Source organism: Lactuca saligna, chromosome 4 (assembly GCF_052625555.1).
Source record: "Lactuca saligna cultivar CGN05327 chromosome 4, ASM5262555v1, whole genome shotgun sequence".
In the NCBI taxonomy this organism is placed as follows: Eukaryota; Viridiplantae; Streptophyta; class Magnoliopsida; order Asterales; family Asteraceae; genus Lactuca; species Lactuca saligna.
Genome location: NC_136420.1, coordinates 133,631,403 through 133,650,077, shown reverse-complemented (window position 1 = coordinate 133,650,077; position 18,675 = coordinate 133,631,403). Strand labels below are relative to the sequence as shown.

General features: G+C 31.6%; 1 protein-coding gene across 1 annotated transcript; it reads right to left on the bottom strand.

Moving 5' to 3' along the window:
- Positions 1 to 14,288: 14,288 nt before the first annotated feature.
- Positions 14,289 to 16,615, bottom strand: LOC145042835 (protein IQ-DOMAIN 8-like). The gene is made up of 5 exons (XM_078991329.1): positions 16,399 to 16,615; positions 16,057 to 16,308; positions 15,457 to 15,666; positions 15,263 to 15,376; positions 14,289 to 15,168 (listed from the first exon to the last, which is right to left on the bottom strand). The coding sequence occupies exons 1-5, from the start codon at positions 16,468 to 16,470 to the stop codon at positions 14,599 to 14,601; spliced, it is 1,218 nt and encodes a 405-aa protein (XP_078847455.1). The 5' UTR covers positions 16,471 to 16,615; the 3' UTR covers positions 14,289 to 14,598.
- Positions 16,616 to 18,675: the final 2,060 nt, after the last annotated feature.

Below are 18,675 nucleotides of genomic sequence, written 5' to 3'. Positions count from 1 at the left end.
TCACTATATGATTCAGGAAGTGATAGAAGAACCAAGTCAACAGTCAACTTCTTTGGGAAAACGACACCGAACATCTCTAGTCTATCAATGTGTGACTTCATCTCCAAGATGTGAGCACACACAGGCCTTCCATTTTCATGTTTGCTTGCCAATAGGGCTTGAGTGACCTTGATCTTTTTGATGGGTTTTGGTCATAAGAACATCCTATCTGCTCATACAAACCCTAATGCTTGGATCTAGGTTTCTCTATCGTACATGCAAGTTATCCAAGACTATAAACCCTAATTCTAGCATTCAAGTAATCATATTAACATGAGAATGGGTTTAAGATCATACCTTGATTGTTATGTAGCAACAACAATCCCAAATCTCCTTGTATTGACTTTAGAAAGCTTAGAGTCACAAATGTCACTCCTCTAATGGTTCACAAACACCATAAGCAAGAGGATCAAGAGGAGAGAGGATGGAGGCTGACCAAAACGTGTTCTAACCCTAGAAGAAGTCTTAGCCACGTTTTTGGGTCATAAGGGGTCTATATATACAAAGGCTATTAGGGTTATCTAACAAGGAAACCCTAATTTGGATGCTTAAGCCCTAAGCAACCCATGAACTCCTTTCCTTAAGGCCTTGGACGATTTCTTATGGGTTTCCCCATAGAATTCGTCCACTCCTTAATCTAAGACAATCCATATCCTAAATTGCAATTATCTTATAATTACAATTCCAGTCCCTTAAGTTTAATTAATCTCTTTTAGTCACAAAACTAATTACCAACTAATTCTTGACTAATATTAATTAAACAATATGATTTCTCCTTTAATATATTATTCTCATAATATATTAATAAATCATATTTAATCCTTTCTCTCCATAATTCATCCTATCAAGTTGCTTTGGTGAAGGCAACCCAAAAGGACCAAGCACCATCGGGTCAAGTACATACCAAAATAGTTATGGACTTAGACACTAATCCAACAGTCTCCCACTTGGATAAGTCTAATAACTATTTTGCGTATGACTTCAGATCCTGATCTACAATCGTAGCTTTCCAAAGCCGCTGTCAACTCTGGTCCTATCAGATACGTGTGTCCTTAGATAAGGGATCATATATTCCTCCATTCTGGATATCGTATGAGATATGATTTCTAATCATTCTCTTTGTACTATTTCTCGATTCCCGATTTATGACGACTGACTAATGGAACAAATCAAATTAGCCCTAGCCCGGCTGAGCATTTACGTTTGTCATCACTAAATCATCGAGGGGCCCAAAGATATCGCTTTTTATCCTTCTTTGGATAAAAGGAATGGATAAACTTTGATACAATGCTTGCTTGCACTCACTCACCGAATCACACACAACAATATCTTTTATAACACCAAGTTACTAGTGCGTTTACATATTATCAATGTGCAACCGATTAGCAAGATACAACTCACACATCTCGGTTTCAAGAATATAAGATGTTATCGTCTCACCAATCACTCGTGATACAATTCACGAAGTGATCCAAGTGAGCGTGGGTTTAATCCAATGCTCAAATTCATATTCATAAGCACTCATGAACGTTGCAGCAAACATTTGCTTATGTCTAATACTCTTTTAGACAATCCACACACCAATTCACGACAACCTTCATTGATACCTACTTCCAACATATGAACGACTGTGGCCCGTTCGAATAATTTGACTGTTCTTAACCAATTAAATTATTCAGGAAATCAAAACATGCAAAGTGAAACACAAGAATAGTACTAATCCCATATGGCCTCAAACCTTTGAGTATAAATAAAACTCCTTTTATTTATCACCATATGGATTACTCATTATTTTTCGTTTCGGGTAATCAACTTCTTACTTGAATTACTACACTTGTCCCATGCTCCTAGCATTCACACAATGTTTACCTACGGTTCTTACTTTGTGAAATATATCAAATCGAACACATTTCCAATCATTCTCATTTCACAACTCCAAATCCTTTTTCACAAGTGAAAGAGTATCAAATTCTTTCTACTTATAGAATATGCTAGATTCTAACATTCTATGCAATGATTCTTTCGTAATGTCACTGCAATAAAGTCACAAAGACTATTGCCAATGATATTACAAAATCTTCTATCGAAGATTGTTACAAGACAATTCCTTAGATATGATGTCTCTCACTCAAAGTACATTCCTTTGAACATCCTTTTGCATAAAAGTTTCTAATCTAGACATAGATTTTCAATATTCAATTCCCAATATGGACACGCTTCCATATTTTCCATATGACAACTCATTCTTAATAGAATCTTATCTATCCGTAATGATGTCGATATGGTCCATCCAATATGGAAACATTTCCATAATTTCCATATGACAACTCATTCTTAATAGAATCTTTTCTATTCATAATAATGTCGATATGGTCCATTCAATACCATGCTTCCAACTACTCATAAGCAACCAATCCTCGTTGAACTTTGGATTGTCCTTTGATAGTTGTTTAATTATTTTAGTCAAAACCGATTCTAGTCCCTTTTCCCTCTAAATGCGCTAGACATTTTGAAAATTTTAGAATGGTCAAACATTAAAGCATTTGCACTCGATCCTATACCCGAAGCGTATGGGACACAACGCATAATGTTTTATTTGCTATGTTCTCAAAATTCGAATTGTGAAAAGGAATGCCATAATCATAATCGAAATTTTAAGAACACACTATGTTTCTTTGACTAAGTTATTAACATTCCACAACCTAAGCCTTTAGATTTGGAATGAAGCATAATATTCTCTCCCTTAATTATAGCAAAACAACTATTCCATCCTTACGACTTTTGCAAAGAATGACTCTTGTTTTCTATAATTAATATTGCCAACTTGCAATACTTGCCTTAATAATCATACAATCATAACATTTATGCTCCCACTATCATGATGATTATTATAAACATAACACTTATGCTCCCACTAGCCTTTGACATGTATTTATAAACATCTTAACTTTCAGAAAAAAAATACCTATTAAATTTCTTAAGTCCATGTTTCTAATACTTAATGCTTTGATAATCTTTTATCAAGGCTTCTCGAACTTATACACCTTTGCCTTAGATAGTTCATATGTGTGTCTAAACACTTAAGACTAATTGCCAAACCTCACAATTCAAATTATGGAATCGTAACCATAATCGAATTCGAGAATGCAATTTTACAATCACTATCTTCTTAAAATCTTTCTTAGTGAAAGCATTTCCTCACAATCATTTTCATGAAGGAGGAAATCTTATGACACTTAGATTTAAACGGTGTGTTTGTTCCTATCCATGTGAATTTGTCAAAACCAAAGTTTACGACAAATTCAAACTCATATGGATCGAACTTTCTTAATCTTGATTTCTTGCCTTATGGTGGCACAGCTGCCCACCATGTCTTCCAAGTAGTTAAGCAGCACACCCTTTCCTATCAATGTACCTTTCATTGATTAAGGTGCCTTGCCTTTTATGCATTCAAAATGAGAACTCATAGAACTCACATGCATAATTAACTCAATTGGAATAGCACAGAAACAAAATAACATCAACACAATAGGTTGTAAACCTTAACTCGTGTGCTAGTGATGAATGATAAGGTTTATTTGATTTGTTCTTGAAACCTTTCAAGACCATTAAGACTCCTTGACATATAAGATTCTCTTGTCAATAACTATTTCTTGACAAACAATTATTCAAGAGTTAGTGTAGCTTATATCAAAACACTTCATAAATTGGTCCTAGTTAGTCTTTGTCTTATCCAAGACATCACAACTTTCCACATTTGATGAATGTTATAAACCTTATTAATACTTTTTTTTCACTCGACGTCACAATCTTAACTTTAAGACTTGTTATTGGAACGAAGTACGATTGACCTTTTGATTTAACCATTTCTTCAATTCTTGATTCCTCTTCTTAGACATAAAATTGTGCTAAGACTTACTTAGAGGATCAATTAAGATATGGTTCTTAATCATTAAGACATATCATAAAGCATAAAAGCTACTCTCCCTTCTTCTTAGAATGGAGAAACCTTTATCTTTCCGCCTATTTGATTCTTCTTATTCGTTTTTCTATTGATTTAAACCTTTTTAATCAATTCCGAATTACACTTAATCTTATAAGTATAATCATATTTACTAATTATCTTATAATTACAATTCCAGTCCCTTAAGTTTAATTAATCTCTTTTAGTCACAAAACTAATTACCAACTAATTCTTGACTAATATTAATTAAACAATATGATTTCTCCTTTAATATATTATTCTCATAATATATTAATAAATCATATTTAATCCTTTCTCTCCATAATTCATCCTATCAAGTTGCTTTGGTGAAGGCAACCCAAAAGGACCAAGCACCATCGGGTCAAGTGCATACCAAAATAGTTATGGACTTAGACACTAATCCAACACTTTTCAAGTCTTCGAACATGTGGGTCAGGGAGAACTACTGGAGGAGGTGGAGAAATTGAGGCATGATTTCTGTTTCCACGATCCAATCGCAGAACATCATCTTCATGTGGAAAGCTTTTTCCAAAGGATTCGAGAAGACCATAGTTGTTAGAATTTGACATCTACAAAAGGGAGAAATTCAATTTAGTTGATTTAAGTCCTTAATATGACACCCAAATAAATATCAAGGCTAGTACCCAACACAATATTCTACAATTCGGAAGAGGGATGTCGTACTTCAATTGCAGAATATTTGAAGGTAGGTAAATGACGATTTACCAATTTCCACCATGAAAAATGAAAAAGAAATTATGTTTTAAATGAATTGAAACTCCTAATCTTTTGATATTCATTGAACCTTTCAATGGCATGTTTAATCTCGATTATGCCCTTCAAGTTTGTGACTGGGATACCGAGGATCACAAACAAAGTGTGAATAACCATGCAAATTAGCTTGGTACTCTCGAAGATGTTTATCACCTGATCAATGTGCCAATAAACCACACATGCTCCATTGATCTATGATAATCTACGAGCTACCTATTTCCATCCTTCATTAGTCCCATATTAGTGTGTCGGTTAACCACACACCCTCCACTAACGATCAACAAGGTGTAATGTGAAATTTCATGGATTAGCACTAAATTCACATTTTTCCGAAAGTAAATAGGATTTGGGAATTTATAAAAGCGTTTAGTTATTTCGCATTTCATTATACTTATAATGGAAGTTTGTGTCCTATCCTACCCGTTCGACTAACGACCCTCCACTAGTCAAGGGTGCGGTGGGTAAGAGTAGATACTGAATAACGGTCATTTTACAGGCCACTTCCTTAAAGACCTCTTTATAGACGAGCTTCGTGAAGAAGGCCTACTAACGGTAAGACTGACATTTACTTATATATATATATATATATATATATATATATATATATATATATATATATATATACACATATAATATATGATACTTTTAATTTTATATAATAAGGGTGTATTTTATACATTTAAAATACTAGATGGTTTAATCTATTAATAAATTATATTTTTAATTTAATTAAATTTAAACTATATAATTATGGATTTATTAATTATCTCTTTTAGTTAAACACTTAATTAATTTAATAAAACCATAAGGATGTAATTTGAACTATTCAAAATACTAAGGTTTTAGAATTTAAGATTTCAAAATTAAAACCCTTTAATCAAATTTTAAATTCCAAACATTAAGGACAAATTTTGAAACTTTTCAAAATATTAGGGTTTAACTATTTAAATTTTAAAACTAAAACTTTTAATTTCAAATTTAAACTATAAAACCTAAAGTATGTAATTTAAAACTTTTTCAAAATTACTAGGTTAAATATTTGAATCAAAATAATATTGTATTATCAATATTTAACCAAATTCACCAATTTTGATCAGAATATCCATACCAATCATAAAAAAATTGAATTTAGGCAAGAAAAATAAGTTTTGATAATTATCCTAATCAAAATATGGCCAAAAAATCAAAAATCCCGGCAACAGAACCCTAGACTCATCGAGTCCACTATGAAACTTGTCGAGTTCATGCAACTCATCGAGTCCATACGTGGACTCGTCGAGTAGACCCTGTCAGACAGCAAAATCTTCGATTTCTTGATCTTTGGCAGTTCGCTTTTGCATCTATTCAATAGAAAAACGACCTAGGCTCTGATACTACTATTGGGTTTGGAGCATAACATCATTCTTATGGTGTAAATGTAACCCTAATTTCGTTGAATCTAGGTTTTTCTAACTTGAACATACAACTATGAATACCAAAGCAATAACCCTATGACTAGCATACATATTTCGAAAATCACATATGATTAGGGTTAGAATCTTTTCCTCTCTTGTTATGTAGCAATAACAAGTTTAATCCTTCCTGATCTTGACTTCCGAAAGCCTAGTGCCCCAAGTGTTGCACCTCTAATGGTGTCACAAACACCCAATGCAAGGAGGATGACTTAGGAGAGAAGGATTTCGGCTAGGGTTTCTTTCTTGAATGCTTAGGCCGAAAATCCTTAGTCATGGGGTCTATTTATACTTGTGGCTGCTAGGGTTTTAGGTGGAAACCCTAATGTGACAGCTTAGGCCTTAAGAAGCCCGTGGACTACTTCCTTAGAGCCTATTAACAAAATCTTATGGGCTTCCCCATAAATTCCGTCCACTCCACTCTATGGAGTCCATCAGCCCAATTATGCAACTATCAATGATTTGCATAATAGTCCCCCAATTATTTAATCAGTCTCTTTTGACCACTCAATTAATTCCTGATTAGTATTAATTAAATAATATGATTTCCAAATAATATATTAATCTTGAAATATATTAATAAAACCATTTTGAGTACCAATTTTTATTCATATAATAAATTATACTCTCTCTTCTCTTTCCATCATGTCAAGTTGAATGAGTAAAGGCAACCCAAAAGGACCATGCTCATAATCAAATCAAGTACATACCAAAAATAGTTACGGACTTAGACACATAATCCAACAGAAAGATGGCATGGTTTGGCATCATGATTCACTGCAGTGTGTTTCCATCTTTATCGATTTATCGGTGATGGTCGTTCTTTCTGAGGATGGGTCTGGTGTTTGTTTGGGCCTTAATGCCCAGGTCTGTTTGGGTTTCAATGATGTAGACTAGTGTGATTCAGTTCAAGTACTGCAGCCAAGGGCTGAGTGATTGGTAGACGGATTGGGATATCACTAACATCGATAGGTGTTATATACTTCTAGCATTCCGCATTCGGAGAAGAGAGAGAGTATACATGTGATTTTCAGAGTTGGGATGTAGTCCCGATATGAGTCAAGAAGACTGTAGCTTTCTTTGTCAATAGGTATCGTTGCGTAGGAATGCACGAAAGGATTTTTTATGGTATTGTTGCCTTGAGATGAGATCAGGGGTTTGCTTTCTTGAATTAGGTTAGGCCAGGTGCTAGTTGATTGTTTTAGGAGGAAAGGGGAGTGAATCGGTAAAAGCAACCTTTTGTTGTCTCTAATGTATCTAGACTAAGAGAATGATGTTTCATATATATATATATGAGTAATGATCGCGATGAATTGTTTTCTTGGGAATTATAGGCAGGGTGTGTTGTATCTCATTTGTTTTTAGATGGAGAATCGGTGTTGTGAATGGACAGAATTATTATTTGTGTATCTGCATGGGATTCTGATGTTAGAGGCAGTTATGTTTGGGAGGCTTTCAAGGTCTCCATATGAGATTCAGAATAACTTTGAGTTCTCTAGGTCTTTATCTAGAATACCAACTTATGTTGTGTTATATTCTAAAGTTCTAGGGTGTTATGCATCTGGTTGAACCGGTTTGAGATTTGGTTTGTGTGCAACGTCATCTAGTGGTAGTTCGAACCCTAAATGGGGGAGAACTGGCTATTTTGGCTTGAAGGATCATCGATATGTTCGAGTTTAAGATCTTAGAAGAATGGGTCATAGGGATTTGCGGTTCAGGTATGCGAAACTTTGGTTCAGGATTTACTCAGGATCAAGTTGTCATCTGGTGTTGTGTTTAGGAATGCTAGAGTCATCTTCATGGCAAGAAAATGTTGGATAAGGAGCATGTTGTAGCCATTGGTTCCTATCGTAATGTCGGTGAATAGATCAAGAGACGTGTGGGATGCTCAAGATGAGCATCGAGTGTTGAGGGATTTTTTTCAAGTCGTTATATAGATTGATATCCATGTTCTAGGGTGGACAGTTTTTTATTGGTAAATCAGCTTCAGAGTTTGGTATGTTAGTTTCACATGGGTTTTGTTCAGTAGTGTATTGGATTATTGAGTTATTTGTCAATGTTTTCTTTATTGTTGATCATTTCGTCCATCATCAAAAGTGGAGAGTCTTCGAAAGTTTTGAGTTGTGTCAGTTGAAGTTCAATGGATGCGCCAACCTATCTTCCAGTTCCGTATGTTTTATATTTTCTTTGGTTTTCTGGTATGTTTACCCTCACATGTAGTGTGGAATTTTGATTCATAACAGGCTCAACTTTGGCCATTGTCCTTGGTTATTGGAAGTTCAGATGTTGGGGCAATGTTGTTTAGCCTTTCTAGATCACCTTGGAAGTTTCCTCAAGCTAATACATATAGGTGGGATATGTTCGTATTTGTGCTTACGGTTTTATGGTTATGGTTTCAGGTACTTCTGGATCGAAAGGGAAGGGTCCGGATTGATCGCAATACATCCCCCCATGTTTCCGGAACTTAATGATTTTGGGATTGTACTTTGATAACTATTTTTGTTCCGATATACTTTTAAATATTTGGAAAAGGATAATTGGTGTTTCGGGTTAAATTAAAATGGAATTTTTACCTTATAATTTTTGGGACGTTTTAATAATAATTTGAATACGTTCAACCTCACATAACTATTATTATTATCATGTATTTTCACTAATTAAATCGTAAATAAGGTTATTATTGAATTTTTTTATGATTCTCATTCTGTTAGAATATGTTATTTATAATCTTATTATGTAAGTATGAGAATGAGTGAAAACTGATATGTGATAACAAAAAATAAATAATAATTAGTAAGAATACATGATTATTACGATATTTATGTGAGGCTGAATGTATACACATTATGAAACAACACATTCTCTTAGTTATTCTCATAAAATAACACTGTTCACATATGTATGCATAATATATGTCATCCACATTTTAACCTAACCTTTTATATATATATATATATATATATATATATATATATATATATATATATATATATATATATATATATATGTGTGTGTGTGTGTGTGTGTGTCTAATAATAATAATAGTTTCAATATGTTCCAGTAGGAACCAAAAAATTAGTAGGAACCGCGATTACTATTCTCCACCAATCATTTCGTCAACGACACAAACGTCAAACTTATCACTTGGTCGTGACGTGTTCGCACGCAACACACGTCCATGGAAAGTAATACGACTTCAAGGAAATAATCATGTGCGACATTTAAATGAGTTTTTCTTTTCCTTTTATTTTTTTTCTTTTTATTCTTTTTTTTATTTTTTTTAATTTAAAAAATTATGTAGTAGTATATTCTAAGTTTTTTATTTTATTTGTTTTTGTTTTTTTTTAAATATTAAAATTTTTTTAAAACTTTTTTTTGATCAATATATACTTGGTTTTTCGGTTTTTCAATTTTTTCGTTTCTTTTTTCATTTTTTCTTTTCTTTTTAAATCTTTTGTTTCTTTTTCTTTTTCGAAATAAATATTGGTTTCGGTTTGCGATGTTTAAGTATTATAAAATATTTCGAATCATAACGATATTATGCATCATATATTTTTTGGACCATATTAATTTGGATCATTAAAATTTCGATCATATGATTTTGAATAATAAATATTTTGATCATATCATTTTGAATAATAATAATTTAGAAAATATCATTTATGAATCATAAAATATATAATAATTAAGAATCATATATTATTTGAATCAAAATACTTTTAGATTATAACAAGTTAAGGATCATAAGTATATTAAATCACAATATTTTTGAATCATAAATATTTTGAAACATCTCTATTTAAATCATATTATGTTTAACATTTTTTTTAAACCTTTAATATTTTAAAATCAAATTTGATATCTAAAGCATCTTGTTTTTAAAAAATTCTTTTTAGAAAGTCATTAGAATAGTGAGTAAAAGTATTCTTTAATTTTTTATAATTTTTGGAGATTTTTTTATGAGTTTTTTTTTTATAAATATAAAAATAAACAAATAATTTTTTCAATTTTCATGATTGTACTTATTTTGTAGAGAATTAAATTTTAAGACCTTGGGTTTTTTAAAGAAAAAAAAAAGTTATTACCGAAAAACTAAACGGGTGGAAAAAAAACTCACCAGCTAACAAAGGCTGGACAATTGTCATGATAGGGGTGGGGGCACGTGTCGGCGTCTAGAATGGCCACATGGGACGAATTTTCCTCTTTTTTTGTTCTTTTTTAATTTGTTAGCTTTTATCACTTCAACTCTCCAAACAATAAAGCTTCTTCAGAAATTATCAAAATCTCGCAATTAATTACTAAAATGTCATATTATCTCGCGAGATTTTGATGACAATAAAATCAAATCTTACCTATTTATTAAAGGTTAGTTTTGGTATAGAATATTTATCTTCCTAAATATTAGGCTAATTAATATTAGGTATATCAGTTATCTCCATCTCTCTTACGTCTCTCATGTATATACATCTGACTCTCTTGAATCCTAGCCGCCCAAATCTCTCTACAGTAATTCCCCATCCCCTCCCCGTTTTTTTCGACATCAATCTCATAAATCGAAGATGATGGTGTCACCGATAACCACCTTCCCATTTTCATGAAAGGTTTGTAAATATCTGAGTTTTGATTATTCTCCTTCTTATGTGCTCGACCACCTTGCCATTCTTCCTCTAAATATGTTACAAAATTCTTGGTCTAGCAATCGTGTCATGTTCGAGTTGGCGTGTCGCGAGTTAGTGGGTTGACAGGTCCAATGTTGTAAAACTCGCCGAGTTGGCCGATTACTCCTCTGAGTACTCGCTACCCGGCCCCTTACCAAAGCGAGTTACAGAATCCCGAGTACTTCCCGATTGGCCCCTTAATGAACTGAGCAATGTTGTAAAACCCAGTCAAATCGGTGATTAATATGTATAATATATTTAATGATTTATTATTTAACACTCACACACGTGATTATTACTACATACATATCTTAAGTTTTCCTTAATTATTCACGTGATAAGACCATTATATGTTTTTTGGTTTTTGTGTGTTCACGTGTATCTAATTTCATTATATATTTGAATCAACTTATGATTTTGAAATAAATAAGTTCCTTAAAATTATTTCTACATGAATTACCGAATCCGAGTACTCCCCGAATACTCGCTACTCAGTAGTCGGCCGAACAGGTACCGAGTAACGAGTTTTACAACCTTGGGCGGGTCAAAAGATGTCGACCCAAACACGATCCATTTAAATATACAGGTCACGGGTTGATATGTTTGAAACATAAACCCATATATGACCCGTCAACCCGTTTATATATACGGGTTCACAGGTTGGTGGGTTCGTGGGTCAGATTCTATAAATGAAATTGACAATTAAACATGAATAAATTCTTGATGGTTGATGTAAAGATATCCGAATTTTAGACACTTAAGTCTTAAACATCCAAATGAAAATTAAAAACATTCATAGAAACATGTTCAAACTAAACATTAATACAAACATACATAATTCAAGTGCTAAAGTAATAGCCACAATTCCTATTTTTTTCTCCCAAAAAAGAAATACAATTCTCCAACACCATTTTCTTCTTTATGATGAACTTCAACCATCAATTAGAAACAATAGCCAATATTAAAACGCATACAAGTAAAATTATAAAAATGTATAGTTGTCATTAAAAATAAGGCACAAACGTGTACTTAAAGTTTATTAGAACTCGTAACATCCATGATGTTTTGAGTTAGTTTATCAATATTAACATGAGTACCAACTAGATAAGGAAGATAAAAATATAAAAAAAATCAATACAAAATAATAGTTAATATAAGTAAACAATAAATTATAAAATACTCTCCAAACAACCAATCCTTACTACAAATTAAGCTTCAACAATGTCAGACTTCATAGAACTTCGATATTCATTCAAAACTCTTCCACCTAGACTAAAAGTTGATTCAGATGTTACTGTTGAAACTCGAATACCATGGTATATATTATATAATACTTATTAAATATTAATATATACTTGATACATAAATACATTTAAAAATAAAATATATATTTTTTTGTTAAAAGTATAAACCGTTTGACGGGTCAACCCGTTTATTTTTTAAGAAACTCATATATGACCCGTTTAATAAACGAGTTGGCAGGTTAGCGGGTTGAAAAACTCAACAAAAACTCATATATTTCGTATCATGTCGAAAATTGTCAGCCCTACTAAATTCCGATTCTTCCATTGGTCATTGATTTTTTATTCTTTTGAATTCTGCTTCTCCTTCGTGTGTGATTTCCATTGTTGGGCCACCATCAAAGCAGCTGAATACCTTCATCTTGATTTACACTGTTGATGTTGCTCACCTGCACTACCTGTTTTAAAATGGAAATAACATTAAAAAAAAAAAAAAAAAAAAAAAAAAAAAAAAAAAAAAAAAAAAGATACATAAACAATGTTCATCGTTTACACTCCAATCTTTATTTTTTATATTTTGGCCCTAATTCGTTTCATACAGTGCGTTCTCATTATTTAAAAATCTATGGAAACATATGGGTACCTTTAGCATATATTTTATTTGCATCGATCAAATGCTCTAAGTTTTTAATATTGCATTGATTATTAGATTTTGTGACGGAAAAATAAAATTCATATTTTTTTAATAATGATTCATTATTGCTGGTGGAATTCTCAACGTATTATAGAGTGGAGTTTTGTGCCCATGTTCATTATGGAATCATTTGCATCCAAGTTTTTTTAGGTTAATTAAAATCATAGTTTTTTTAAACAGGTTGATTCATTTTAATTCTGAAGTGTTTCAATATTTCATTATTGCTTATAAATATTTTTATTTTTCATACAACCTTTGGTAAAGTAAAAGTAATTAGAAGTATTACTACTATCACACATCAAAGTAATAAATAACATTATCAGCCAAACATAATCCATCACAAACTAAAACCAATAAGAATAACAAATATACACAAAGACATCTATGCAAATACGTCAATCTAGCTCACGTACATGTTTTATCCTTGGGAGGCCATAGTACACAACACCCCTAGTGGGATAGAATTAAGAGAGAGAAGCACAAGTAGGAGCATGTGACTTTCCAATTTTTAGAAGCAAGCTATGATGCAGAAAAAAGGTATATGTGAGAAGATATCAATCATTCATAAATCAAACAGCTTCCAAATTTGAGAGAGACACACTGATCTCATCAATGCCCAAGTCAAATAGTAACATGATAAAAATTGTACAAATAAATAAATAAATGAAAAAAACTATGTCCTTGTTGTCCCCACACTTAGTTCTACTCTTCTGTTCATTATAATCCAATGACAGAAAGCCCTCTTTTCTACTCAAAATTGAAGAAGCTTTTTTTTAACTTACCACATACATCACCCTCTTTCTTTTGTTCATTTTCATACTTCCTTTTCATGGGATCTTGATGTTTTGCCCAAATAAGTTGCATAAATCACTCTCCCACATGAAACCCAATCTTCTTTAGTATGGTAAAGAACGTATGCATGTAATATAACAACAAATCAGTCAAAAAGTTTTTAAACCAATGCACGATATATCCTATCAAGACGTTCATTTCCTGTTATATTTGAAAATGACCCAAGAACTCTTTCCTCCTGTGACATCATTTTCTTTTCAAGATATCATCATTAGGTGAAAACCATAATCTTTATATTATGATTTTAATTCTTCGAGTTGCTCTTGTATGTTAGATATGTTTAATGACATCATTTTCTTTTCAAGAATCAATTTTAATCATTACATAAAATGGTTTTAATTTTGATTTTGCTTTTTCAAGACGCTATTAATTTTTACAAATGTGTTCTACATTGTCTCTCGCATAATGTTCTAAAAAAGATATAGTTGGATTAACCTATAAACATTAATCCCCTAGACTTCAAATCTTACACAAGTTATATAGAAAAATGTAGAGTCATACATTATCACTTCAAAAAAAACTATAGGGAAAAATGTAGAGTCATAACAACTTTGTAAACAAACATCCAAATGATGCATATCTACCATTGATATGTAAGCAAATGCACTCTTTGTTTGGTATAAAATTCGCAAAATAACATACATTAGATAAAAGCATTAACAGTTTTCACTTCTGTACTATGCAAGTTCTTTAAAGATAATGAAGAAAATTGAGACCATATCTCAACAAATCCTATAATCCCCACTTCCCAATCTATGTATGAAAACAGAAATCCAAAAGATCCAAATCCCAACTGACTTTCCTTTAAGCTTGTATTGGAGCTAAAGAATCAATGTAAAAACCAAGTAACACAACAAGCTGTTGAACTTTTAAAAAATTAGCCAAATTCCCAAATCTTTTTCAATCAACCCCTTCGACTCCTCACTTCATCGTATCTATCAATAAACAATGGTGGATACAAATCCTTACCCAATTCCGATGAATAAAGATCAGAATCATCACTCCTTCTTGCAGCTACCCCCTTCGAAAGTGGGCTTGCATTTGAGAAATAATTACGCCCTTGCCCTTTCCTTTTAGCTTTGATGGATTCCGTCAAGCTCATGTAACTTGGTTTTCTTTCACTTGACAATCGAGTTTCTGAAGTTGAAGATGAAGAATTCGTTGACGTTGTGCTTTCATCATACACAGAACCAGAACATGGGTTTGTTGATGATGATTGTGTAAGCGGACTTGACATAAACGGCTTCAACGAAACCCTAGTTGAAACTAGATTCTTTTTTATCTTCATCGATTCATGTTCAGAACAAGATTTAACACTACGATTATCATAATTCTTGATTTGAGATGAAAATTTTGAAGAACCGGTGTTGTCCCAGGATTTTGCAGCCATCCAACCATTCAACCATGTCCAATCAGAGTTTTGCATACCAGATCTTGGAGAAGAACTCTTCGAGTTGGAATTTGCTCTTTGTTTCTGAAAAAATAAACAAAAAATCATACCACGTTACTAAAAAATTATATAAAAACAACAAATTAACCTCGTAATCTAAAATTTACGAAACGAAAACCTGTTGATAGAAGGCATAAGCTTTAGCTCTATTTCTCTTATTAGCGCCATCTTGCTTCATTTGTTCTTTTACTCTCACTTCCTCTGCTGTTCCTCGACTATCACACCATCCACCCTTTAACAACCATAAAAAAAGTATTTTAGATTTTGAATTGATCATGAATACATGAAAACAAAATAATTACTTTAATTTACCTCAGATTGCTTGACAGCAGAAAGATGGTTTCTCAAAGCTGTAGGAAATTCTTGTGTTGTGTTAGCTGATTGAGCTCTAACACGAGCTTGGGCTCGAACAAGAGCCTGCATGCACCTAAGTGTCACGTCAGCTTGCTTTCTAACAAGCCGACCTCGAACTATCGCCTGGAGCCTCACCAATGCTTTTAGTGCGCGTAATGCTTGTCTTGCCTTAAACACAATTAATTAAGATTAATATGATTGATGTAACATTAGATTTGGGTGAATTTTGTGAAGGTTTATGGCTTATGCTACACACAAAAGGTCATAGAAATGTTATCAGCTTTAACCATGATGCTATAATAAGGAAAAATTGGATTTAGTGTCTTGTAATAATAGTTTTGACCCATAAACATCTTGACGATTTTCCCAATCAGAAATCTATTAGCAGTTTTGAAAAACATCTATAGCTTATTTCATCAATTGGTATACGATCGGGAGAAAGACTCAAGCTTTATCTAAAAAGGCTAGATTGAGACAAATCATATACTTACAGGGAAGTATATCGGGTTAAAATTTGAGATAAACGAGGTAAAAGAAAGGGAAATGGTTAGAAATTACCAAGAAAGAGCGAAAAACGGACTGAATTCGGATGGCAGCCCATTCTTTCCTAACGAACATGAAATCTTTAGGCGGAGCTCGAACCACAGTAGCCATGGCAGCAGAAAATGAAACATCTTCAGAACGAGAACCATCAGAAGTGGACAAACGACCTCCTGCCTTTATCCCTTTTGATGAGGAAACAGAAGAACTTCCCGCTGATGGGCTCCTCCATAGCTTCCATGACCTCGTTTTGTTACCCCCAACCTTCTCCTGCGCAAAAATAAAAATTTACCCAATTGGATCAACCACTCTAACCCAATATGAAACATATGAATTGAAGAAAAGGTCAAACATACTTACTTGATCGGAGCTATTGGAATTGGACTTTTGGAAGCCGATTAAGGACTTAATCCATTTTGCAGAACCACCCATCTGAGAACACCGAACCTGCAACCTCAAAGTTGTTTGTTTTGGGTTCTTTAAATTAAAACATGGGGAATTAAAGTGGGTTTGGGAGTAGGGTTCGAAGGAAGGGGGAGAGTCGTTTGAATTTTGAAAGAAAAAGGAGAATTCAGTGGAGAAAAGAAAGTAACGAATAGTAATTAATGGGCGCGTAACGGCGTAAATGCGTTTCGAACAGAGTGCCGGAATTTCAGGCTTTCGGATCCCAAAACAGGCTAAAATTTTGGTGGGCTTTTCATTCAGGCCGAATTGTTGAAGTTATATTTTTCGTTTCATAACATTTTCAAAACTATATATATATATATATATATATATATATATATATATATATATATATATATATATATATATATATATATATATATATATATATATATATATATATATATATATAAGGGATAAGGAATATACATTACAGTCTCACCTAAGCTTAGGTACAAAACCACTAAAATATGTCGTTTTAACTTAGCAAATATACCCGATTTGGTTTTCAGTTGGTAAATATACCTCATCGATAACATTTTCTTCCTCCATTATCATTTTACCATGCTTGTTTTTTTTCCTCAATTATTGTTAATTACTTCACTCCAGTAAACATTACTTTTTTTTTCCACTATTACTAAGGTCGAAGATAATCAATATTCTTGCTTCCTTATCAAAACTATTTCGTCTATCTTGAATCTACATCATCAACTGTTAAATGTGAATCTCTTAACCACAATCTTTATATAGTAAAATAGTGTATTTTCATGAGGTTTACTACCTAAGCTTAAGTGGAGCTGTAATGTATATTCATTTTTCTCATATATATATATATATATATATATATATATATATATATATATATATATATATATATATATATATATATATATATATATATATATATATATATATATATATATACCGGTTGAAAACTTATAGTTTTCCGAAAATCCGACAACTAAAAGTGAAGTGTTTGATCAAAAGTAATTCGTTAAAGACATGATCGTTATTTTACCAATCTCATTTAATGTTTAATTTTTTGTGTTATTTAATATATTAATATAAATGTCTAAAAATTTACATCATAAATCAAAATTTCATATTTTTTTTAAATATAGTATTTTCTGTTTTTTTAAAAGAAAATGCAGATTTTTTAAATTTTTATAGAAAGCATGAATTTTTGAAAAGAAATTTGAAAATCATATTTCTTTTTACAAAACTGCAATTTTTTCAAAAAACTTTAATTTAAAAAAAAATTGCATTTTTTTAAAACTTCATTTTTTTATAAAAGAAACTGCATTTTTAAATAAAAACACAACAATTTTTTCAAAAAAAAAACAAAAAAAATGCGAGTTTTTTAAAAAAAGTTAAATTTTTTTCAAAAATAATAAACTATATTTAAAAAAAACTGCACATTTTTCAAAAAAAAAAGATTGCATTTGTTTTTAAAAGTAAATTTTTAGGTGCATATATGCATATTTTTTTCAAATACATATATGTATATTTCTTATACTATAATATTGGTAAGTAAATCACAAAAGATCTCATTTTTATTAATTAATCTATAAACATAATAGTACAAGTATTTTATTCAATACAAAATAAAATATAAAATATAAAAATGCTACAAATTTCAAATCGTTTTCATGTCTTCGTATCAATCATTCCTTATTTTCTTCAATTTATTATTTTTCACCTCTTCAATATTCACCACAATTTCTATCAAATCTACAAGAAAAAAAATGATGCAAAAACACTTACAAAAATACATGTGATTTTCATGTGATTAACATATGAATCACATGCAATTCACATATGAATCGCATATGATTCCCATATGAATCATATTTACATATGACATCATATGTAAATGTGATTCACATGTGAATCGCATGTGATTCACACGTAAATTATATGTGATTTGAATGTGAATTATATGTGAATCAAATGTGAATTACATGTGAATTACATGTGAATCAAATGTAATTAATATGTGAATTGCATGTGATTTTCTTGTAATTAACATATGAATGTGTGCATATATACGTAATTCATATATAATTCACTTATGATTTACATGTGAATCACATATCATTCATATATGATTTACATGTGATTAATATGTGAATCACATATGATCTACATGTGAATCACATATAAATATATCAATCACATCCAAATTAATACAAT